This window comes from Canis aureus, chromosome 22, assembly GCF_053574225.1.
Source record: "Canis aureus isolate CA01 chromosome 22, VMU_Caureus_v.1.0, whole genome shotgun sequence".
NCBI lineage: Eukaryota > Metazoa > Chordata > Mammalia > Carnivora > Canidae > Canis > Canis aureus.
Window position 1 is genome coordinate 40295974 of NC_135632.1, and position 24047 is coordinate 40320020.

At 44.2% G+C, this 24047-nt stretch overlaps 1 protein-coding gene and 2 long non-coding RNA genes across 5 annotated transcripts in view; 1 reads left to right on the plus strand and 2 right to left on the minus strand.

Annotated features, from left to right (window-relative positions):
- Nucleotides 1–8257, plus strand: part of CMTM8 (CKLF like MARVEL transmembrane domain containing 8) — a 108494-nt gene extending 100237 nt beyond the window's left edge. For all 3 annotated transcript variants that reach the window (XM_077865556.1, XM_077865554.1, XM_077865555.1), the window contains 2 exons: nucleotides 6106–6222; nucleotides 7808–8257. In XM_077865556.1, coding sequence (XP_077721682.1) covers nucleotides 6106–6222; nucleotides 7808–7891 — 201 coding nt within the window. In that variant the 3' untranslated portion in view covers nucleotides 7892–8257. The remainder of the gene's footprint in view (nucleotides 1–6105; nucleotides 6223–7807) is intronic.
- LOC144294035 (uncharacterized) lies at nucleotides 6923–24034 on the minus strand. The gene is made up of 3 exons (XR_013361431.1): nucleotides 23490–24034; nucleotides 13220–13367; nucleotides 6923–8836 (listed from the first exon to the last, which is right to left on the minus strand). It is a non-coding gene; the product is annotated as an uncharacterized LOC144294035 (long non-coding RNA).
- LOC144294036 (uncharacterized) lies at nucleotides 16517–22070 on the minus strand. Its single transcript, XR_013361432.1, has 2 exons — nucleotides 22025–22070; nucleotides 16517–19139 (listed from the first exon to the last, which is right to left on the minus strand). It is a non-coding gene; the product is annotated as an uncharacterized LOC144294036 (long non-coding RNA).
- Nucleotides 24035–24047: the final 13 nt, after the last annotated feature.

A 24047-nucleotide genomic window follows, 5' to 3' on the forward strand; every position in this document is an offset into this window, starting at 1 on the left:
GATTTAAATAAAGTTTTAAAACAGTATTTTTAAATAAAATTGAAAATATTAAAATTTTAACATTAAGGACATTAAAAAATTAAAATAATGCTCTAGCTTCAGTTGGTAGAGCATGAGACTTTTTTTTTCCCCTAAGCAATAACATTTAATTTGCTCGTAAATTTGTAATTTGGCAAGGGCTCAACAGGACAGTTTATCGCTACTTCAGTCAGCTGGAAAGGCTTGAAGGTTGGATTGTCCATAGCCCAGTGGCTTGGGTTCCAAAAACTATTTTTTTTAAATTCTTTATTTAAATTAAGTTTAGTTAACATATACTGTATTATTAGTTTCCGGGGTAAAGTTTAGTGATTCATCATTTGCATATAACCCCCAGTGCTCATTCCATCAAGGGGAGCATGAGACTCTTGATCTCAGGGTTGTAAGTTTGAGTCCCATGTTAGGTGTCGAGATTACTTAAAAATAAAATTACAAGTGTTTAAATATTGCTTTTAATGGTGCCCCCCCCCTCCTTTTTTTTTTAATTAACAGTGCTCCCTTCTGGCACTTCCTAGTTTTAAAATGGCTTTGATTTGCATGATCAGAATTTATCATTATGAAGTGTGTTCCCACTTTATAAATAAGAAAACTGAGATTTAGAGCCTCAGGACTTTCCCCAGATGCCCGCACAGCTGGAATCCATCTCTCTTGACTTCCATCCAGCATTTTTTTTTCTATCTCATTCTGCTCCAGGCACACTTCTGCCTGGAGAGTAAGAACCCAACCAGCAATCAGGAGACCAGGACTTATAGTCAGGAGATCAGGACCTGAAGGCCCCTTAGAATTGCTTAATCCTTTATCTCATCGAGCAAGACCATCAACCTCCACCAGAGAGGTTGCACACTCGTGTGTGGAAAAGACTAGAGAGGTCATGCAAGTGAGTTTGAACTCAGTGGGTGTTGAATTCTCACTACCCAGACACGCTTGTTTGGTATCTTAATCAACTGGGGAATATTCTTCACTTTCTGAAGAAATGAGTTGGCAGCGTACTCTCGGAATTGTTGGGTCTTTTTTTTTTTTTTTTTAAGATTTTATTTATTGGGCAGCCCCGGTGGCTCAGCGGTTTAGCGCCACCTTCAGCCCAGGGTGTGATCCTGGAGACCCGGGATCGAGTCCCACGTCAGGCTCCCCGCAGGGAGCCTGCTTCTCCCTCTGCCTGTGTCTCTGCCTCTCTCTCTGTCTGTCTGTCTGTCTCTCTCTCTCTGTCTCTCATAAATAAATAAAATATTTTAAAAAAAGAACCTTTAAAAAAAGATTTTATTTATTTATGAGAGACACAGAGAGAGAGGCAGAGACACAGGCAGAGGGAGAAGCAGGCTCCCTGCGGGAAGCCTGATGTGGGACTCTATCCCAGAGCCCCGGGATCATGACTTGAGCTGAAGGCAGACATTCAACCATTCAGCCACTCATGCATCCCAGAATTGTGAAGTCTTCTGTTGTTTATTTCCCTCCCTAAGGGAATCCAGAAGTCTTGGCTTTTTGTGCGAACTCTTTCACTTTTAAAATATTTATAGCCAAATATTAAAAACTTCTTTTGTTACCAGCAGATGCTACAGGTCAAACATGTCTGACTTTGGATTGAGGGTTTTTTCTTTCCTGTTCTAAGAAGCCCCTTTGCAACCTCTCAAAAGCATTTGTGAGTGGGGTAAGCAGTGTTAACTGGATATCCAAAGTGAAGTCTGGGAAAAGTTTTCATGTGTAACAACTAAGGTCTCAGATCTTTATGACCTGTCCCCAGTAGAACCTCTTGCAGGAACACACTGGTTCAGATGCTGGCCCTCACTGTATGTCCCACACAAATTAGAGCATGGCAGGGATCAGGCCCACCCAGGACTCTGCTGAGGCAGCTGATAGATTCCTGGTGCCAGAATGAACCTTCTAGAATCTTGCTACTGAAAGTGTAGTCCCTGGATTGGTAGCATCACATGGGAGTAAATGAGAAACCGTAGGCCCTGCCCGAGACCTACCGAATCAGAAACTCTATGGAGAGTCTGGCAATCTCTATTATAAGCTTTCCAGATAATTCTTAGGCACCTAAAGTGTAGGAAACAATGTTTTATAGGCCCACATCCCTTGCCTGGAACCTTTAAGCCAGATATGTCTGCAATCAAGATTTTTCCCCCCAATTTAAGAAAGATAATAAAGGAATCCAGTGCACTTACTACATAAGGTGACACCTCCTCCTGACTCTGGGGGCAACACCATAATCAGACATGGTAATGTTTCTGCAAGAACACATGCATTTTCCTGCTAAGAGGGTTAATAAAGACTACATTGCCTCCATTTTTCAGAGCAGTAGAGAGTCTAAGATTGCAGAGAAGGGATCAGTAGAACAGGCTTTGGTCCACAGGGAACTTGGCCAGGAGACCGCACATGGGACACTACAAAAACCAGAGTCTCATAGTTTTGCCTGTAGCTCTTTGCTTGACAAGGCATGAGCTTTACACTGGAACTAGCTTGACAATAGGCATTTTTCTTAATGCATTCGAGGAGAATATAGGTGCAGAGTTACTATGTCCATCCTTAACATGGAGCAGAAACCACAGCGGGTTCCTGTGAGCACCTTTGAGCTCCTGGGTAATACCATTTACCCAGCGAGGCTGTGATGTGCTTTCTGATGAATCTGATCTGAACTAAAACTTCAAAGCAATATAGTTGTCCTCCTCAGACCACTAAGCACCAGAACCTACAAATACATTTTCTGAGGATTCATCCTCTGCAACTCATCCCTCCTGGTTGGCTTCATTGCAAGCACTCTGAGCAGTACAGGGCATAGTACCCAGGGCAGAGGGTATGGCCTCCTTCTGTAGACAATAGCAGCCACCATTTTTGAAGTACCTACTGTGTGCCAGAGGTCATGCTGGATCCTTCATCTCTTACCTCATTTCACTTCACACTAACTGCAAAGACGGGATGGATTATTTCCATTTTGCAGGTAAAGAAACTGAGACACTGAGAGGATTTTGATAGGAATGGGATGCAGGTCCCCTGATGCCAACCATAGTCGTCAACCCTGGAGTCTGCTTGGCTCCAGGGTACACAGGTGCCCTGGTTCTAGCCTTCAGGAAATCTCTGAAATGGAAAGAACCTGCGTCCTCTCTACTATGAAGGGATGAGTAATTCTTAGCAGTTAAGTTTGGTAGGTTGTGGATACCAAGAATCTAGTATGGAGGGTCAATAAGAGGGCCAGCTCTATGAGGCTTTTTATCTATGTGTGCCTTTATTTGGGGGGGAAAAGGACATTTTATACAAAAGTGGGATCAAATTTCAGAAAAGAATAGCCTCCCTCCACCTTCTTCTACAAAGGAATGGTTGGAAGCATTTTGTAACACCCTGTATCTGTTCTCTGTTCCCTGTGGCCCAGGGATACTTTGAGAACTGGCATTCTAGTTGCAGGGGCTCAACGGTCTTTCCACTTGGAGAGTCTAGGACTCAGGTCCTATTTCTCTAGAGCAGTACAACCTTGTGTTTCTGTGAAGTTCAGTGCTATTCCAGGGCCCACTGAAGCTTTGTGCTGCCCTCCTTCACTTCTGTAGCCACACAGATCTCTTTATCTTAACCTCTGTAACAATCTCAGCCCCTGGTTTCTTTTCCCTTTTTTCTTTCTTCCCTCCACCTATGTTCACTAGTTTCCCACTCCAGGCATCCCCCAAGACGTACATACTTTGGGAGTCCTAGGAAGATGACGGGAACAAATATGTTCAGCCCTGATGTAGCAGAATGGAAGCTGTGAGAACCTAGCAGGACCCTGAGGGGTGGCGTGCAGGGGAAGGAAGCCCCTCCTCACTTCTCTCCAAGTGAGATAAAGTTTCTCATTTCCTTGGATAAATTGATTGGGCCACACTTAGTATGGGATGGGGCCACATACCCTCAGGGAGTCTTGTCCTCACTCCCTCTCCGGCCCTTCCCCGACACAGCGGCAGGGACAAGGCCCAGGGCCTGGGTCAGGGTGGTGCTGGCCAGACTGGCCTCTCCAAATGCTCTCTCATTCATCTCTACCTGTGTCGGGGGACTGGACATGCATGGGTGTCCCCAAATACATGTTTAAAGATGCTCATCACAGCGTTTGTAATCTTGGGGAAACTAGGAACATCAAATGCCCATCAATAGGGGAAAAGTTAAAATCTGAGGTATTCGTGTCATGACATGAGATGGGGCCCATCTGTTAGGACTGACATGGAAAATTGTTCTCAGTATCTTTCTCAATGAAGGAAAGAAATCCCAACAGAACCAAAAAAAACAAAAACAAAAAACAAAAAACAAAACAAAAAAAAACTCACCAAATTGGCTAACTATATGGCTGTAGGTTTGTATAAAATTGGGTGTTTGTTTATATCTCAAAGGAAAGGGTTAGGGTGAAAGGAGTAGACTGACTTTTTAACTTGAGATTGTTCTGTCCTGACTGATTTTGTTTGATTACATGAATGTGCATACTTTTTAATTTTTTTCTTAAGCAGTTGAATGTTTCAAATGTAATACATAGCTAATTTATTAAATAAAATAAGCTTAACTGCTACCAGTAAAAGGCCACATGAAAACTGTCTCCCACTCCTCAGAGGTAACTATGTGTAATTGTTTCAGCATTTTTTAAAAAGGCAGGGAGTCTTTTACTTGGCAAAGAGCAAATGTACAAAGCTCTAGAAGTGATGTGCAATTAAAAAAACAAAACAAAATGTATTTTTAAAAAATGCATGGATGTGTTCCTGGACCAAAAAAAACTCCCACAGCCAACAAATATAATGAATCATCCAGGGAAACCAGAGCTTCCTGGGGACACATTTCTTTCTTTTCTTTTTTTTTTTTTTTTTTTTTCTCAAATTGATTTATTAGGGAGAGAGAGAGAGAGAGAGAGAGGAGGAGGGGCCAAGGGAGAGGGAAAGAGAAAATCCCAAGCAGACTTCCTGCTGAGTAGGCAGCCCAGTGTGGGACTGGATCCCAGGACACTGAGATCATGACCTGAGCCGAAATCAAAAGTCAGATGCTTAAACAACTGAGCCACCCTGGCACCCTGGCAATGCATTTCAAATGGCAGATGAGCATCGTGGGCACTGACCCTTATCATAAAGGTTAATGTCTGTAACCCAAGATAATGTAAGCCAAGTATGGAGGAGGTAACTGGGATATACAACCCACCTTAGAATGCTAGGACTTGCATCTGGAAAATTCTATATGCCTTTCTTTCTCCTACAAGAAGAAGATACTGTTTCTCCCCTCCCCCCCATCTATTCACCCATTCCTGTCTCTTTGAATTACTGAGGGAGAGCTGTTAGACCATAGAGTACCTACTTCTGAGAGCCACCCTCTTCCTACCTGTATAAAGCATTGGTTTCCTGAATCAGTTTTGCCCAACCCCACCACTACCTCTCACCCTTGTTCAGATAGGATCAAGTTTTGTACATTTCACAGTATGATTTCCTAGAGTTTAAATATAACTGAAAACCAGATATCTACTTGGATTTACATATCTCTCTTCTTTAAGAATAGAAAAAAATAAAATGAAGCCAGGGGTGAGATTAGTTCCCAAAGGACTCTATTAATATGTATAATCTTCTTTTTATTTTTAAGAACTATCTGCTAGGATTGAGGAGTTCACCTAAATGTCTCTCCCTGCTTAGAGTGGAGGGAATAGAAGACCATCTGGGCCTGCTTTGGGAAAAGTTCTGGGTCGGGGACAGGTGCTGAAGAACTGTGGCTACTGGGACAATGGTCTGGGCAGATCTCACTGGGGGGCCCTGCTGCCTGTCTTCCTCAGCAAGTCATTAAGGTCACTAAGGGTGAAATCTGTATGAAGCAAGGATCAAGAGCAAATTGAGAGAGAGAGTGGTGGCTGAAGGGACAGCCTGGGTGTGTTGGGGGGCAGGTGAGTGGTGTCTGGGTGTACTGTGGATAAGCTGGTGTGAAACCCTCTCCTCCCCAAGGCACTGATGAGCAGCTTCTCAGAGCTCTCATCTCTGCCCCCTCCAGGTGTCCAGATGCCTCCCTTCTCACACCTGGTATACAGTTCTGACTGGTCCAGAGGTGCCCAGATCTTCCACACTCCCTGACCACTCCATCTGTCTATCTCCCCAGGGTCTGTGCTTTAACGGCAGTGCCTTCATCTTATACCTCTCAGCTGCTGTGGTGGATGCATCTTCTGTCTCCCCCGAGAGGGACAGCCACAACTTCAACAGCTGGGCAGCCTCATCAGTGAGTTAACAAGCCCTTTCACTGCCCCCTACCACACACACACACACACACACACACACACACACACACACACACGGTCAGGGTCATGGTCTCCTCCTCCCACTGGGGCTGGAGATCCAGGAGGGGGACCAAGTGATCTGTAGAGGCAGGAGAGCATCACCTGCAGTGTTGAAAGCATGAAAAACTACTGGGGCCTCCTGATGGCTTGAAGCGTGCAGAGGTTAAAAGACTCAGCTTGAGTGAAAGGCAAATAGCTGGAACAAAATAACTATGTGAGGAAGAAAAAATATTTGAGGCAGTCTAAGAATAATTCTACTGACTAAAGTTCAAGTGGGGAGACAGTTGTAAAAAATGAGCACACCATGATTCTATTTTTACTCAATAAGCAGAGATGTTTATTTATGCATTGAGAATGTCTAGAAAAGCACACACCAACAGAGGTTCCATCCAGAGACTGGTTGGATGATGATGGGAGCAGCCTGCAGGGCTTCTGCTTTTTAATTTATGTGCTTCTATTCTGTTTGCATTTTTTGAACCATAAATGTGTATTGTAGTTCTGATTTGCAAAACTTATTTTAGAAGTTTCTCTGAGTTGGCGTTAAAATATTACATTCCCAAAAGATGTAATTGGCAGGGGGTGGGGATGACAGTTCGACAAGAATATCAAAATGATCATATTAAAACTGATGATATGTAGCCATTTGTTATATTCTTTTTTTTTTTTTTTTAAGTAGGCTCTATGCCCAGTGTGGAGCTCAATATGGGTCTTAAACTCATGACCCTGAGCTCAGATCAAGAGTTAGATCCTCAACCAACGGAGCCACTCAGGCACTCCCCACCCCCCTGTTCCTTCGATTCTTATATTTATATTCAGAAATCTATATTAAAGGTAAAGAGCATGGTGCACATGGTTCAGTCAGTTAAGTGTCCAATTCTTGATCTCAGCTCGGGTCTTGATCTCAGGGTCCTGAGTTCAGTCCTGCATTGAGCTCCACACTGGGCATGGAGCCTACTTTAAAAAAAAAAATTTTTTTTTTCTTTAAATCACGAGCTTTAGCAGCTCTGGGCTCAAGCTATCATACAGCAAGAATCAGCCACAACTGGGCAGTAGCTGCCCCTTCCAAGGAGCTTGCATTTTCCCTGCTCACCATTCACACCATGTGGCTTTATCCCTTCCGCTCACCCACTTGACTCCTTTATTTAACTGACCCTATGGCAATCTGAGGTTAAACCCTGATCTAAAATTGTCTGCACTAAATTAGGAATGTGTGTGCTTTTCTCAGATACACACTACCATATTCACCCCGAAGTGAACACCCTGTGGTTATTTGAGCAAAACTCAAGCTTTCCAGATGTGTTTCAAAACAAAAACAAACAAACAAACAAAAACCAAAAAAGCCCAAACATTCAGCGTAGCCAGAGATTGTTTCAAAAGGAAGGTAATTAAACCAATAAAGCAGTTTTAGATGAGAAACCCTGGAGTCAAGGGATGCTATGAGTGCCTGATTCAATGGAGGTGAAATGATAACTTTTGCTAATTAGAATGTGCCCTAAGCCTTCTTTCTACTATGCTCTTTTTCTCCAGTTCTTCGCCTTCCTGGTCACCATCTGCTATGCTGGAAACACATATTTCAGTTTTATAGCTTGGAGATCCAGGACCATACAGTGATTTGCCATTTTGAGAATTAAAAGGGAGGAAACAAGAAGAGTCTAACTGTAAAAAAAAAAAAAAAACAACAAACAAACAACAACAACTGTAGGTATAATGTATATTTCCAGAGAATTGTATTTAACTAATGTTTTTATATACTTAGTTAAATTTGTTCACAGTGGTTTGTTACAATTAAACTGGATACTTATTTGCAAATTGTTGTAGCTTATAATGAATTCTTAAATACTTTGTTGATGTCTTCATAGACCTTATTTTCTTAGACAATGTATAATAGATAAATTGCTAATATTAAGACCGTGTCAATTTTGTAAATCTAATTTTTAAATGTCCGGATTCTTTTCTGATTAAATGTTTCGAAATCTGGGGGAAGTTGTCTGATTTGAGAAAGGAGACTTCCTGCTAAAAACCTAAGGTTGGGTGCTGTGGGTATCGTCTTCACAGGGCTGCCCAATTGCAGTATTGCCCAAATACCGTTGCCCACAGCCACCAGGCCAAGGTGGTAGGAGAGACCCATCTCCCCCAAGACTGGGGTTCACCAGCCATGATTCTCACATGCTAACCAGTTGGCCCAGAAAGCATTGAATGAGACATGGGCTTTGCAGTGATGCTGCTGAGTGCCCAGATTGATGTGCTGGTGGCATGTTTTTTCCTAATACATATTAGAATAAGTGCATAAACATTAAAACGATAAATACATGCATGTACTCTAAGATACTTGCTGACCACAGTGACACATGTACCATACTTTGCGGAAAACACTGGACCGAAATGTCTCCAATCTCCAGAACTAATATTTTGTGGCATCATTATTCGATACCATCAGTTGGTGGGAAGAACCCCAGGCAGCAAGGCAGATGTGTATTTAGAGGAAGTGTGTTTAGGCAGTATGGTTCTTGCTGGTACGGCAGTGTATCTTGGATGATTTTTCAATGTGAGCTTCTTCTGAAAAACAAAAAAACACAGAAACGTTAGTATTGTTGATGACAGTGAGTCTCGGTTGCTATCTCCTGTGGCCTCCACTCTCCTACAGTTGTCTGGCAGTGCTGTTTCTTTCTGTTGTCCGTTGTTTGGTTGGTCTTCCTGTTTAACTGTTTTGTTTACCTCTGCATAGGAGAGTTGAGATTTCTTTGGGTCTAACACCCACCACAGACTTTTGACAACAATGATGAAGTCTGTTCTTGGGTTCTGGATCCAAAGAGGTAGTGAGGGCGGGGGGGTGCCAAGAATAAGGTGAGTGTAGGGTACCACTGTGTGGTTGTGGATGGGTGTTGGGTATATAGAAGGCTACTCTGAGTCCAACATGCAGCAAGCCATGAGAGTTGAGCTTTAGCAACACGGATCTGCAGGTGATAGGGCTGCAGTCCTCTGGAAACTGCATTCCTCACCATCACCAGGACAGCCTCCAACTCGCTGATTTTGCAAGAAAAGCGGAAATCACTGGTCAGAGTTTGTGTGCTCTGCCTCTGTTCCTCTCTCTCTCTCTCTCTCACACAGAGGCATATTCGCTTTCCATGTATTCTGTGAGTGTTCTAAGTGCTTTGCATTGCAACCAGAGTTCCACAAAAGGCAGAAAAACTATAACCTCCAGATGTGTCTGTTTCTGGAAACTTCTGGAAACAGCCATCAAGAAAGAAGCCTGTTTTATGTTCTCCCCACCCCCTCCCTGTGGGGTGAGAGTGTGTGTGTGTGTGTGTGTGTGTGTGTGTGTGTGAATGATTTCTATAATCATGCCCCATTTATAGGAAGTAACTTCTAGGTTGAGAAGTTCCATAAACCACTTTGAAATATTCTCCAAAAGGGCAACTATAGGTCTTGAACCAGTAGCACCAAAGAGATCTATTTCAAGAGAACAGTACTCATTTGTGTCCATGGAGGGGCATTTGTTGCCTGTATTTGTGGTTTTCCAGGAGCTCAACCATTTGTGTGTTATCCTGAGAGTTTGCCAAAAAAACAAAACAAAACCCCCCAAAATTAATTTTTTAACTGAAAGGAAATTCATATTTCCTCTTTTGAATATTGACTTTGTTCATGAATTTTTAAGTGTGGGTTTTTAGACAATAAAGTGATTCTCTGTTTAGACAAAGCTGTAAGTTTTGAACTGCTTCAATTTTTCTTCTAAGAAAGAGAAATAAAAAAGCCACTGAAATATAGCCAACAAAACAAAAAGAATAGGTTTCTGGGGTTTGAAAAGTATTATTACATGGATAGTATACAATGTGCTTAAACTGTTCTCTGGCATCTGTGTTCACCATCTGCTCTCCCAAAACCATCACGTCCTCTTTGATGAAGCTTGGTGGGTTTTGAGTTTGATATATTTTACCACTTATAGTGAATCAATGATATACTTTAAGCAATTAATCATTGCAATGTCCAACTCACAGCCCCAAAAGATAAATATTTAGCCAATATTTGGAAACTAAGAAAACTTAGAGATAATACTGTTCAATATCAGTTATTTTTGTGCATTTAAAAGTTGCTGCTTTCACAGAAAAATCCCTTCAGGGTATCAGCACACAAGAGAGTTTAAATACATAAAGTCATCTCTGCATAGAGCATGGACATTTAAAAATACTAACTGAAGATACAGCCCTGGGTAGAAAATCAATTTAAAGTTTGTATTTCTAATCCCCTAGACAATTTTATTTTAATTGAAAAGATGGATTTTTCACAGAAGAAATAATTTGGGCATACAAGGCTAGGGACACACGAGCAAACACATACCCTATAAGATGACAGCCTAAGAAGAATTTGTTAACTTGGCCTTACATAGAAGTTCTGGCTGTGTGCTGCTGCCAAATGCAAGTCGCAAGCAGATGGTTGTGAAGGAAGGTAGGATAACTATCCCCATGTTGATGGCTGAGAGTAATGAGGAAGATTAGAATAAGTATGGTTACAAGTTAGGGGGCAGGGGAACTTAGGTGTCTGATATAGAAAAGAGGATCAGGCTTGAGGGAATATGCTTGGCAACGTAGAATGATGACTTCGGAAACTAAGGAAGGTGGCCGACAAGAAAGTGATTGACCGGAGAGACATTGCATTTGGAAGGTATGTTTTGAGAAAACTTCAATGTCTATGACAGAGGGGTTTTTTTCCCTAGAATATTCAGAATAACTAAATCCAGGAAGTGTAGTGGACCTTGTTGCTGCCTGGCCCACATCTTTCCTCCTTCCTCTTGTTATCTTAGCTTTGATTCAATAAAGACCCACTCACTTATGTCCCAGCGTCCTGGGGGAAGTTGACTCCACCAGGACCCTAGGATGGGGGCCTGTGGCTCTGCTGAGCTGATCCCACCCCCTGGCCATACCGATTGGTTCAGGGATGAGCATGTGACTCAGGGCTTGCCTCTTGTGGAGTTGTGAGCAAATGAGTAGGCGGGAAATTGTTGGTAAATATTTTGTGACCACAGGAGGAGCCAATCATAGGATGAAGGTGACTGGAAGGAAGAGCACAGGGATGAAAAGAAACTACATGGTTACATCATTGAGCCACAGAATCCATGCTGTCAAACTCTGGCGTTTGCAAGGACAGAGCACTTAGACTCACTTTGCTTGAACTAATTCTTGTTACTTGCAACAGTATGCATCCTAACCAATGCACAGGACATCCTGGCAACCTGGCTTTCAAGCAAATATGTAACACCTTGGTTCTGATTTAGCTTCTAATAATCATCACAAGACTCTAAGTAGATGACAATAGTGATGGTATATATAAGTCAATGTTAGTTCCAGTACTACTTCCAGCAATAGAAAGGTAGAAAAAGGGGTCACCAGGGTGGCTCAGTCAGTTAAGCATCTGACTGTTGGTTTCAGCTCAGGTCATGATCTCAGAGTCGTGAGGTCGAGCCCCACATCAGGCTTCACATTCGGTGGGGAGACTGCTTGAGATTCTCTCTGTCCCTCTGCCCCTTCCTGCCATGTCCTCCATGTGCTCAAGCTCTCTCTTTCTCTCAAATCTTAAAAAAAAAAAAGAAAAGAAAGAAAGATAGATTTGAGAGGCCACTTGAGAGAGTGACTCAGGCCTTCTCGGGTCACTAAAGCTATTGTTTAAGGATAGTGATAACCTGGAAAGATCCTAGGAAGAGAAACAGGAGGGGGATGGGGATTCAAAGGAGTTTTCATGACCTGACTTTGGTCACTGTGATATTAAGACAGCGTGTGAAGGAAACATGAAAAATATGGCCTCCAGTCATTTTAACTTATAATGAAAACTTGACCTTGTTGCATCTCAAAGACAATTAGTTATCCTTGAGAAATGGCTTCCTTCTCTGGAAGTAAGTTGTGTCTTAGTGCCAAAGAACACAACCCTATAAGAGTGAGGCCTCAACTCTAACAGGAACAAGGTACTTATTTTTCTAGTTAAAAACACAATGAGATGCTGCATCACACCCACCAAAAAGACTAAAATTAAAAGGACTGGTGATACCAAGTGTTGACAAGTTCATGGAGAACCTGGAATTCTCATCCATTGCTGATGGGACTGTAAAATAGTATAATTATTTATAAAGGTAAACATACACTTACAAGATGTCTCAGCAATTCCATTTCTAGCTATTTACCTAAGAGAAATATGTCCACATAAAGAGTTAGGCAAGAATATGCATGGCTGCTGTATTCATAATTGGCCAAAACAACCAAAGTGACTACCAAACAGAATAAACAAACGATGGTGCATTCACTCAATGGAATCCGACTCAGCGACCAGAAGGATCAAACTAGACACATGCAACAATGTAGATGAATCACTGAAATACTATGATGAATGAAAGAAGCCAGATAAAAAATATATAATGTTTGGGCAGCCCGGTGGCTCAGCGGTTTGGCGCCGCCTTCAGCCCAAGGCGTGATCCTGGGGTCCTGGGATTGAGTCCCAGGTCCAGCTCCCTGCATGGAGCCTGCTTCTCCCTCTGCCTGTGTCTCTCTCTCTCTCTCTCTCTAATGAATAAATGAAATCTTTAACTATATATATATATGTATGTATGTATATATAATGTTTGATTCTATTTATATGAAAATCAAAAAACAGGCAAAACAAATCTGTAGTGATAGGAAGCTGATCAGCAGCTGCCTGAGATTAGAGGTGGAGGAAATTATCTAGAAAGTGGCACGGGGAAATGTTCTGAGATGACAGAAATAGTGTACATCTTGATCGTGGTGGGGGTTACATATGCATATATATTTGCCAAAATTCACAAACTGTTTCTTAAGATGCATTTTTGTTTTATGTAAATTACCCCTTGATAAAGTTAATTCTAAAAGAAAAACACCGTGGGGCATTTTGAAATGCCCTTATGGCCCCTATCTGTCATGCTGTCAAGTGGCTTATTACCATCTTTCTCCCAGCTGGTCTGTGACGTGTTGCAGAGGTTGGGTTGTGCATTTTCATCTCCCTCTTCCCTCTGGAGCTCAGCGCAGCAGTTGGAATACAATCTGGCTCAGTGAAGATGATGGGAAGTTCACCCAGAGTCCCAAAAGACCTTAAAGGATTAGCAGATTAAAAACAAGCTGAGAGTGGCTGCGAAACCAGTGCCGTCAGAATGTGAGGGAGGTGTGGGTGAGTGAGTGCTCTGTGCATGACAGGGGGACCCAGCACTGCGCAGGCCACCAAGGACCCACCTGCGGGTGAAGAGCTGAATCCGTGGAGCCACTTGCGGTGCTTGAAAACAAATGTCAGAAAGCGCTTAATAATGAGAGCTACCAGGTGATTACTGAGCGAGGTACCTGGGGAAACACAACTAGCTGATTAGTTTCTGGAAGGCATAAATGACTAATTGCCTAACAACCTCTAGCCACTTAATGATACAGTATTGGGTTGAACGAAGTTGCCAATATTTGACTCTTTGACCTACAAAAATTTCAGATGAGTCAACTTACAATTTTATACTTGACAAGTTACTTGCATACATGCATTAGTTGGTCCTCAGAACATCTGTGTCTTAGATAAAGCAGGTGTCCACAGCCCCGTTTATCTGATAAGGACGGTGAGACTTCATTGTCAGCAGTCTATCAAGGTTACACCATGAGTAATTGGAATGGCTTGGGCTGACATCGTGCAGGTCTTACCCCGGTCTGCAGCTCCTCCAGCCTAGCCCACTGAAAACATCAGTAGTGTGAGGAAAAGAAGCAGGTGGAAACTTTATAGGGTGTGGGGATAAAGTGATACAACATTTCCAGGAATCTATTTGGCAATATTTATGAAAAGCCTTAAAAATATTCATTCCCTTGGACTTCGGGTTGCTTCTCTTAGGAGCCTGACATTCATGCACAAAGATGTTAATCCTGGTCTTATATAAGTAGAAAAAAAAAAAAAACTGCAGGGATGCCTGGCTGGCTCAATCTGTAGAGTATGCAACTCTTGATCACAGGGTCATGAGTTCAAGCCCCACATGTGGCCCAGAGTTTCCTTAAAATAAAAACAAATTAAAAAAAAAAAAACTGCATCAACTAAAACCCTAACAGAAGAATGGCTAAATAAATAAGTCCATTGAACAAGCCTTTAGAAATGAATGCACTCTCAAGTTCATTCCGAATCAGAATTGGTGAGCACCATCATTAATGATTTAACTTTGTATTTTTAACACATTTCTCAGGCTGTGCTGAACTGCGGTTGCTAAATTGGTTATTAACTAGAAGATCAGTTGTTAAAGTGCTGTCTTTCTAAGATTACATAATGGAGAAAAATAAGTTGTCTGTGAACACACAAATCGATGTTGCCACTGAAAACTGTGAGGAATTCTTATTAGAACACGTTTATAATATAACTTGGAGTTGAGAAGAGGCAAAGCAAACCATATTATAAAGAGTTGTGGGATCATGGGGTGATTTTAGTTTTCTTCATTGTTTTGAATCTCCCCTATTTTTCTATAATGAGCAGGAGATGCATTCATAGTTGGGAAATAACAAATATTTTTAAAATCAAAGACCAGAGCAGGCAGTGGTTTTGAGAAGGTTGGAAAAACCAAGATCCTCATGATCTGTGGGACAATTAACATTCAAGTCCACCTTGTGAAGGCAGCCCAGTGGCCCCCAGAACAATTGCCTGAAAACCATTCAGGGGACTATACCCATTGTCAGTCTCCTTTTGAAAGGAAGCATGGTCCTCTTTGGCCCCCATTTCTCTCATTTGCGAAAGATCCCATGGATAAAGTAGGAAAAAGAGCCGCCCCCCTCTTTTTTCTTCCCCCCTGTTGATAACTTCATAGAAGGAGTACCGATTCTGGTAGAAAACATTATCTTAAAAAGCAAATTTTTGGGATCTCTGGGTGGCGCAGCGGTTTGGCGCCTGCCTTTGGCCCAGGGCGCGATCCTGGAGACCCGGGATCGAGTCCCACGTCGGGCTCCCGGTGCATGGAGCCTGCTTCTCCCTCTGCCTGTGTCTCTGCCTCTCTCTCTCTCTCTGTGACTATCATAAAAAAAAAAAAAAAGCAAATTTTTCTTTCTATTTGTGTGTTCCTTTATCACCAAAGACAGGTGGTACCTGTCCAGCTCACAAAAGGGACACTGAGGCTCAGACAACCTCACCTACAGGCAAAGCAGCAGCCTGAGTCCCATCTCCTTATTCCAGAAATCAAACAAACAAAACCAGGATCTTTATGCCTACCCTCCTCTGCATAAGGAAGTAGGGTGTCCTCCCCCTGCCCCACCTCTCCTAGAATGCACAGTCCCCAAAACATGGGTAAGCCACTCAAGTTACAACCATTGAGGAGCATTCACAAACCACACTGTCTACAGGAAGCCTGCAAGTCTCCTTGAGATGTGGCAAACACATAGGAAATGAACAAAATGAGAGAAAACTGTAAGGCCGGCCTTCACTGCCTGATCCATCAAATGTCATAATGTGCACATTGGCCAATAGACCTCACCTTGCCAATCATATTGGAACAGACAAACATCAGGGGCTACCGGTATACTCAATGACAAGCCACCATATGGTGGCTTTTCCAGAAACACACTGGGCAGGACAGGGAGGTAATGAGGAGTCACCTGTGCAGTTTAGTCCCAAATTCTCAAATGCAGGCTTGGAACAAAGGACAGATGGCTTGAATGGGCAAGCAAGTCCTAGCAATGTTTCTTGTCCCTCCATTATGCACAGACCTCTCTTTTGGGTTTCTGAGGGACAAGTCCTATAAACTGGGTGACAGTTATAAGCCAAGAGGGCAAACATGAACCAAAGGCAACCCTGAGGTTTTTGCTTTTTTGTGTGCTTGGGGTTTGATTTTGTTTTGTTTTGTCTTTTGCTAGGTCCTGGCTTAAAATGCTGTTTGCACCTGTTTGCCAGTGCCCCAACCTGCCAGGCCCAAGCAGCTTTCATCCCAGCCTGTTTCCCATTCCACTAACCTGTACCAAATGCCCAAACAAGCATAATCTTAACTTAGTCTAGCCTCACAGCAGCCCTGGGCAGAAAGCTGCGTCACCCTTCGCTTTGCAGATGAGAAGGTGAGATCTATGCTCAGAGTGGCTTCCAAGGCACCGGATCCCAAGTCAGGTCTGCTAACTCTGAATCCAGTGCTCTTTCCACACTACTCTTTTCTTGACTCTCTAGATATGTTTTCTCTCACTTTTCCCCCATTTCTCGATAGAGAATCATTCCGTATGCACAACAAATAATGCAGATTGAGCATGCATGTTCAGACTTAATTTTAATTTAATAGAACAGGGAGATCGATCCGACCTGTTTAATGAGAATCACAATTATTCTTGGGCTGCATGACAATTAAACATAAATACATGGTAAATAGTTTATCCATTATCAAATTGAAAAATAATAAAGATGCACTTTTTTGTGCCAGGCTTTGTGATTGGTGCTGAGGATGTCAGGATAAAGGCCAAGAAGAGCCTGCATACTTCAGAGGACTTGTTATGTGCTAGGCATGGTGCCGAGAGCTTTCCATGCTTTAATTTATCTAATCCTCGTAGAAAGCATGGCAGGTTGTATTTTCGAAAGATGGCTTGGTAGTGTCACCATACGACTTCCTAATCAAATGGTGGAATTATTTTACCACCCTCTAGAATCTGGGCAGGTTCTGTGAACTCATTAACCAGTAGGATATGGAGGAATTGATTATATTCCAGTTCCAGGCATAGCATTTAACTGGCCTGGCATCGTCCTTGCCCTGCCTCCTGGAATGCTCACTGCTATGCTCTGAGAAGCCCGAACCACATGGAGAAGCCACATGCAGGCACTCCATTTGACAGCCATAGCTGAGCTTCCTGTCAACAGCCAGCATCAACTGCCAGACATGTGAGAGAATCTTCTAGGATGTCCAGCACAATTGAGCCTTCGCTCAATTTCCTGACTCTCATCTCATTACAACTCACAACTGTGTGAGACCCCAAGCGAGAACCACCCAGCTAAGCCAGGTCAAATCATGAGAACCATATGGGATAATAATGATTGTAAGCCCCTGACCTTTGGGGTGGTTTGATATGCTGCAGATGATAATTGGATTAGGAAGTATGGGTACAAATTTTCATCCCCATTTTCCAGATAAGGACACTGACTCCCAGAGAGGCTCAGAAACTCCCCAAGTTTACAGAGTTGGTAGGTGGCAGAGTTAGGATCCAAACCCAAGGGCATGACCCCGACTATGGAGTTTCCACACATAAATCCTTCCTTCTAGAATCTCCCAGCCTGGGAAGAGACAGCCAAGCCTGAAGTGTGGAGCATCAGACATTTGCATTGTAGGTGCAGGACTGGGTGCACACACAGGAGTGAGGGGCCCCACCTGTCTTTACCATGTTGTCTTGCCACCTCTTCAGCCTCGTCTAGCACTTTCCCCTCTTTTGCAGCCCCATGCTCAGCCCTCAATGAACTTCATGCCCTCTGATACATTTTACCCACTGAGTGTTTATCTGAACTCTCTTCTCCAACCACCAATCCAGGAAGCCTTCCCTAAGTTCCCTACCACTCCCCAGCAAAGTGTCTCCCAGGGGGTCCCACAGCACTCTACTCTTACCTGTCATTAACCTTCACCATAGTGTATTTAAATTGCCAACTTTTTCCAGCTACTTCCTTCTTCCTAGGAAGCTCCTGAAGGCCGAAGAACATGTATCTCCATGTCCAACACAGAGCCTGGCACTTTGTAGAGACTCAATAAATGCTGGTTGAATGAATGCCACAGGAGACTGTTCATTGCTCAAGGAAGGCTCCCCACAGTCGGTGACATGTCAGCTGGACTTTGTTGGACCATTGGCAATTTGCCCAGTCAACCATTCTCAAAGCATCAACATCACCATCCAAAAATGGATGTCCTGGCTCTACCTGAGCACCCTGATTGGGATCCCCAGGGCTGAGCCTGAGTGGATGTATTTTTCACAGGTGATTCTAATTTGCAAATCACAGCACAGAATAGGAAGAGATAAGCAAGACACTCTCAGACGTTCCCTGCAGAGAATCCCAGGAACCAAGATGGGAATGTGTCAGAGAAGGAGCTGTGACCAGGGCAACACCACCATGACCGTACACCTCGTCGTCATCGTCATCAGTGTCAACAGCATTCACTGAATTCTTTGGTGCTGTTTCATGCCTCCTGCCTTGGCATGCCATTCCCTTTGTTGCCTACTCAACACATTTTTAATTACCCTTCAAGACATGGTACCAAGCGCCAACACCTCCATGAACCTTTCCCCTCCCCACTCTGGATAGACTGGTTACTCCTTGCTGTGAGCCAGCCCTGCAGCTCTGTGTTAATCTTACAAATATGTAAGCCACTCATCAAGTTACATGTAAGAGTATCTGGCACTGCTTTGGGCCAGGCACTCTGCTACCCACTAGACATGAGCAAGGAAACTTTCAGTCCAGATCTAGACTCTGCTCCAAGGAGGTGACAGTCAAAGCTCCCTCTATTACCTGACTCCGTTCCCCCATATTGTTATAGGCTACAACCTCCCCAGGTGAGGGAGTTCCTCTTCTATGAATTGTTCTGCCTGGCTTGTGGAAGTGTCCTGTAATATTTGCTGAATGGAGCAGGAGTCACAAATAACTCGGTGAATCCTCTTTCTCCCTGACCTCCCCTTCCCAGTAAAATTTTCCCCCAGAAGCTCTTTCGGTTATTCAGATTGCCTGGCATTCTATTACAGATCCAGAAAGTCTTTTATTTCACCCTGAGAAATGGTCTCCGAGGGGTGCCTGGATGGTTTCAATTGGTCAAGTGTCTGCCTTCGGCTCAGGTCATGATCTCCGGGTCTTGGGATGGAGCCTGATTCTCCCTCTCCCTCTGCCTGCTGCTCTCCCTGCTTGTGCTCTGTCTCTGTGTCAAATAAATATATAAATAGATGATAAGTAGATAGATAGATAGATAGATAGATAGATAGATAGATAGATGATAGATTTAAAAATGGGGGATGCCTGGGTGGATCAGTGGTTGAGCACCTGCCTCTGGCTCAGGATGTGATCCTGCTGTCTCAGGATCAAGTCCCACATCAGGCTCCTTGCCTGGAGCCTGCTTCTCCCTCTGCCTACATCTCTGCCTTTCTCTCAGTGTCTTTCATGAATAAATAAATAAAATCTCAAAATAATTAATTAATTAATTGATTAAAAATAAAAATGATCTCGGATTCTTATGGTTATGGAAACAGCAACCCACTGGGGGTCCCTCAGCCTCCAGATGGTGGAGCCTTCTTGTTTGACTACATAAGGACATAAGGGATAATAATTTTTAGAGGTTTGGTGGAACTCTCCAATGAAACCATCTGGACCTGGAATTTTCTTTATCTTTCTTTTTTTTTTTTTTTTTAAGATTTTATTTTTAAATAATCTCTACACCCAACATGGGGCTCAGACTCACAACCTGGAGATGAAGAGTTGCATGCTTTCCAACAGAGCCAGCCTTGCACAGGCACCCCTTGGAATAATAACTTTTTTTAAAAAAGATTCATTTATTGATTTGAGAGAGAGAAAGAGAGAGCACACGCGTGCGTGCATGTGGGCACAAGTAGGGGGAGGGAGAGAGGGAAAGACTCTTCAAGAAGACTCCTGCTGAGTTCAGAGCCTGGCAGGGCTCCATCCCACAACCCATGAGATCATGACCTGAGCTGAAACCAAGAGTGGGATGTTTAATTGACTGAGCCACCCAGGCATCCCTGCAATAGTAACTTTAAAAAAAAAGTAACATTTATTATTATGAGCCAAACACTATTAGAGGCACCATCCGTGTATATTATCCCATTCATGTCTCACAATTACCCTGAGGGTCAGTTCTGTTGCTCCTCTTTACAGTCAAGGAAATGGAAGCTCAGAGAGGTTGGGTAACTTGCCCAAGGACACATGTCTAGCAAGGGATGGAACCAGGAGCCAAACTCAAGTGGTTTGGTTCCAGAGTCCTGCCCTCAGCCACACAGCCAGGTAGCAGAGACAGGTTTCAGGGTCCTGCCTAGAGCCAAGAACCAGGTTTCTTATTGGTTCTTAGTAATGAGCATACGTGGCTCTCCATCCACTGGGTTTCAGCCACTCTTTTCCGCTCAGTCCTCCCTCTTTCCCACCATGGCCCTCCAGCCTCACAACTGCCTTTTCTCTTGTGCTCCTTTGGCTTCTGCTGCCTCTACTTGCCACTGCTCACCCCTCCCAGTGCCTCCAAGTCAGATTCCTCAACACAGAGGATCTGATGGGCTTCTGTTAGGCAAAGTTCTCCTGCATGTCAGGCCTACTCCAGATGCTGCTGGCTAACCCCTTGATGGGCTGCTCCTGGCTCATGGGCCATCCTGGTCCACTAGGATATGGACAAGAAGTTAGGGACACCTGATGTTCCTCAGAAGGGCCTGAAAGTCTGGCTGGCCCTCTGAGCCTAAGAAACTTCTAAAATAACTCAAGAAGGATTTAAATGCAGGTATTAGAAGAATGTCGCAGACATGGGTGCTTTTGCCTTCCTCTCTCAGTTTGGGCTGCCATAACAAAATACCATAGACTGGAGGCCTTAAACGACAGACATTTATTTTCTCACAGTCTTAGAGGCTGGGAAGTCCATGATAAAGTTGCCAGCCGATTCTGTTTCTGGTGAGAGCTCTTTTCCTGGCTTACAGACAGCAGCCCTCTTGCTGTATTTTCACATGGCAGACAGGGAAAAAAAGAACTCTCTGGTGCTCTTATAAGGGCACAAATGCCATGGGCACTAATCCCTCATGACCTCACCTGACCCTCATTACCTCTCTAAGGCCCCATCTCCAAATAGCAAAACACTGGAGGTTACAGCTTCAACGTATGAATTTGTGGACAAAACAAACATTCAGGCCATAACACTATCTAATATTCATTCATTCCCCTTTCTGAGACCTGCACCCTGATTTTCCTTTCGGGAATCAGCCCTCCCCCATTCAGTTCCTGTGGTTCTGGAGAGCTACCCACATGCGGCTATGTGGGTAGGTGGAAATTGGCCTGCTCAATAAAAATATCTAACCCCTGGATATAATGGTTGTTTAAAAGATAGAGCCATGACCCATATTTGGATTAGAGGCCTGCTATGGACTGAATTATGTCCTCCCCCCCAAATTCATATGTTGAAACCCTAGCCCCCAATGTGACTATATTTGGAGATGGGGCCTTACGGGCTAATTAAGGGTAAATGAGATCATAAGGGTGGGACCCTTATCCCGTAGGACTGGTATCCTTGTAAGAAAAAGAAGAGACATCAGATCTTTCCCCCACCCCAACTCTCTCTCTCTCTACACCCCCTGTCCCCATACATACACAGGTGAGGACATATGAGGACACAGTGAGCAGGTGGCTGTCTACAGTCCAGGAGGAGAGGCCTCGCCAGAGGTCAGTCCTGCTGGCACCTTGATCTTGAGCTTCCAGCCTCCAGAACCATAAGAAAATAAGTCCTGACCGTGCCTGATGTGAGCACCTGGATCCACCTGTGCCCGAGATAGGTTTCAGGTCTTTGTACTGCAGTTACACAAGCCAAGGAATTCTTTTTGCTTGAGTTTAGTTTCTGTCCCTTGCACCCAAAAGCACTGTGACTAATAGAATCAGCTCTCATCTTATTATATCCTTCCATTATATCTGACCAGAGATAGCATCATAATTACGTTGGTGTAAATGAGGTGTAGTCAGACAGTGATACTCTAACGGAAACCCTGGAACCTATACTCTCTCAGGGTAGGTGAACAAAGGAAAACTGGGAAATTCGTGAATTCTCACCAGTTACTTGAAGACCACGCATCTGTTTGGCTTTCTCTTAGAGTGTGAGATTTTTTTTTTTTAAATATTTTATTTATTTATTTAGGATAGTCACAGAGAGAGAGAGAGAGAGAGAGAGGCAGAGACACAGGCAGAGGGAGAAGCAGGCTCCATGCACCGGGAGCCCGACGTGGGATTCGATCCCGGGTCTCCAGGATCGCGCCCTGGGCCAAAGGCAGGCGCCAAACCGCTGCGCCACCCAGGGATCCCGAGTGTGAGATCTTTAAAGGGGGTTATGAAGTCCTTTGCCTAAACCTCTCACTCCTCCAAGAGGCAGCCCTTCACACCGAGAAGGCATCACACCAGTGTAGAAATCTCAGTGTGCATGGCAGCACGTCTGATCTGCGGAGCCTTTTCTTGCACACCAGGCCAGCACCCGGCCCTTGTACAGCCCAGCATCTTGCTCAAGCTGTTAAGTGAACATGATGAAGTGATTAACATAGAGTGGCCATTAGCAGGGATTATTTCCTGGTGGGGCTGGACGGCCACATTGGCCAAAGCAGTCAAGGAAATTCAGCAAAGTCTCAACTCCAGTGGATTCAGGAAATGACAGCGGTTCTCAAACTTCAGCATGCATCGGAATCATGTGGGAGGTGAGGGGACAGCTTGTCAAAGCAGAGATTGCTGAGCCTCACCCCAAGAGTTTCTGATTCAGCAGTTCTGGGTGTGGCCCCAAAATTTATATTTCTCGCAAGATCCCAGGGGACGCTGGTGCTGCTGGTCTAGGGACCATACATTGAAAATCACTGATTTGGAAGATTGGTGGAGAATTGGATCAAGGCCTCTTGGAGGAGGAGAAATTATCCAGTGCTTGGTTTTTGTGTTTCCCTCCAACAATGACCCCCTCTATCATCTCCGTTGTGGATTCCAAAGCCCTGAAAAAGGACTGGAGTGAAAAATGTAAATCTACAGAAAAAAAAAAATGATATGCAACATCAACTTCAGGCCTGTGGGCATTGAGGCATGTCAAAATAGAGTGGGTGAATATCTCCACATTCTAGAATTACCAAGACTTTGCCACATTGATGATGGTCTTCTAATAGGATGGATCAGGCATTATATTTCTGAGATGCAGATTTCTGGGGTCATTTACAAATGAAGTTAGAAGTTCAGCCACAGGAACAGTCTGCTCAAAGGGAACACCGATAACATTAATTACATTGTGGTAGCCCCATTTGGGCCTGTCTTTGTTCAAAAAATAACCCAGAGGGTACCTGGTGGCTCAGTCTGTTGGGTGATCAACTCTTGATTTTGGCTCAGGTCATGATCTCAGGGTTGCAAGATCCAGCCGTGTGCTGCACTCCGTGCTCAGCATGGAGGCTGCTTGTCCCTCTCCTGCTCCTTTCCCTGCGCTGCCTCTCTCTGTATACAGTATGTCACTTGCATAACTGTTTCACAGCATCTAATGGAAGTAAACGTAACTCACCTTGTGCCCCAGTAAATCCACTCGGAGGTATTTACTCCAGAGAAACAAGAGCTTCAGTCCACCAAAGCAAACCTTACCAGAATGTTCACCACAGCTTTATTAGGTACAACAGGAAGGTCTGAAATGCAGGATCGAGTGCAAGAAGCCAAATGAGAGTATTTAGTACGAGTTCAAGTATAACAAGTCCACAACCAGGCAAAAACGGATCTATAGTGACAAAAAAGCAGAAATAGTGTGGATGCCTGAGGCTTGGGACCGCTCCGGGGGTGCGACGAAGGGAAGCAGGTTGGGAAGAAGCGCGAGGGATCCTTTGGAGGGTGCTGGCACGTTCTGCTGGGCGGGCGGTGGCCACACAGGTGTACGCGCAGGGAAATTAATGGAGCCGAACCCGGAGGGCTCGGGCATCGCAGCGCGTGCTGAGTCCTACTTCAGTCCAGCAGCCTCCGCTCGCAGCCGCAGCCGCGCCCACGCGAAACCCCAGGAGGCTCAGGCCCCGCTGTGGCCCGGCCGCCCGCTTCCGAGGGCCCCGGACGCGTGCGCCCCGCCCCAGCAGCGCCC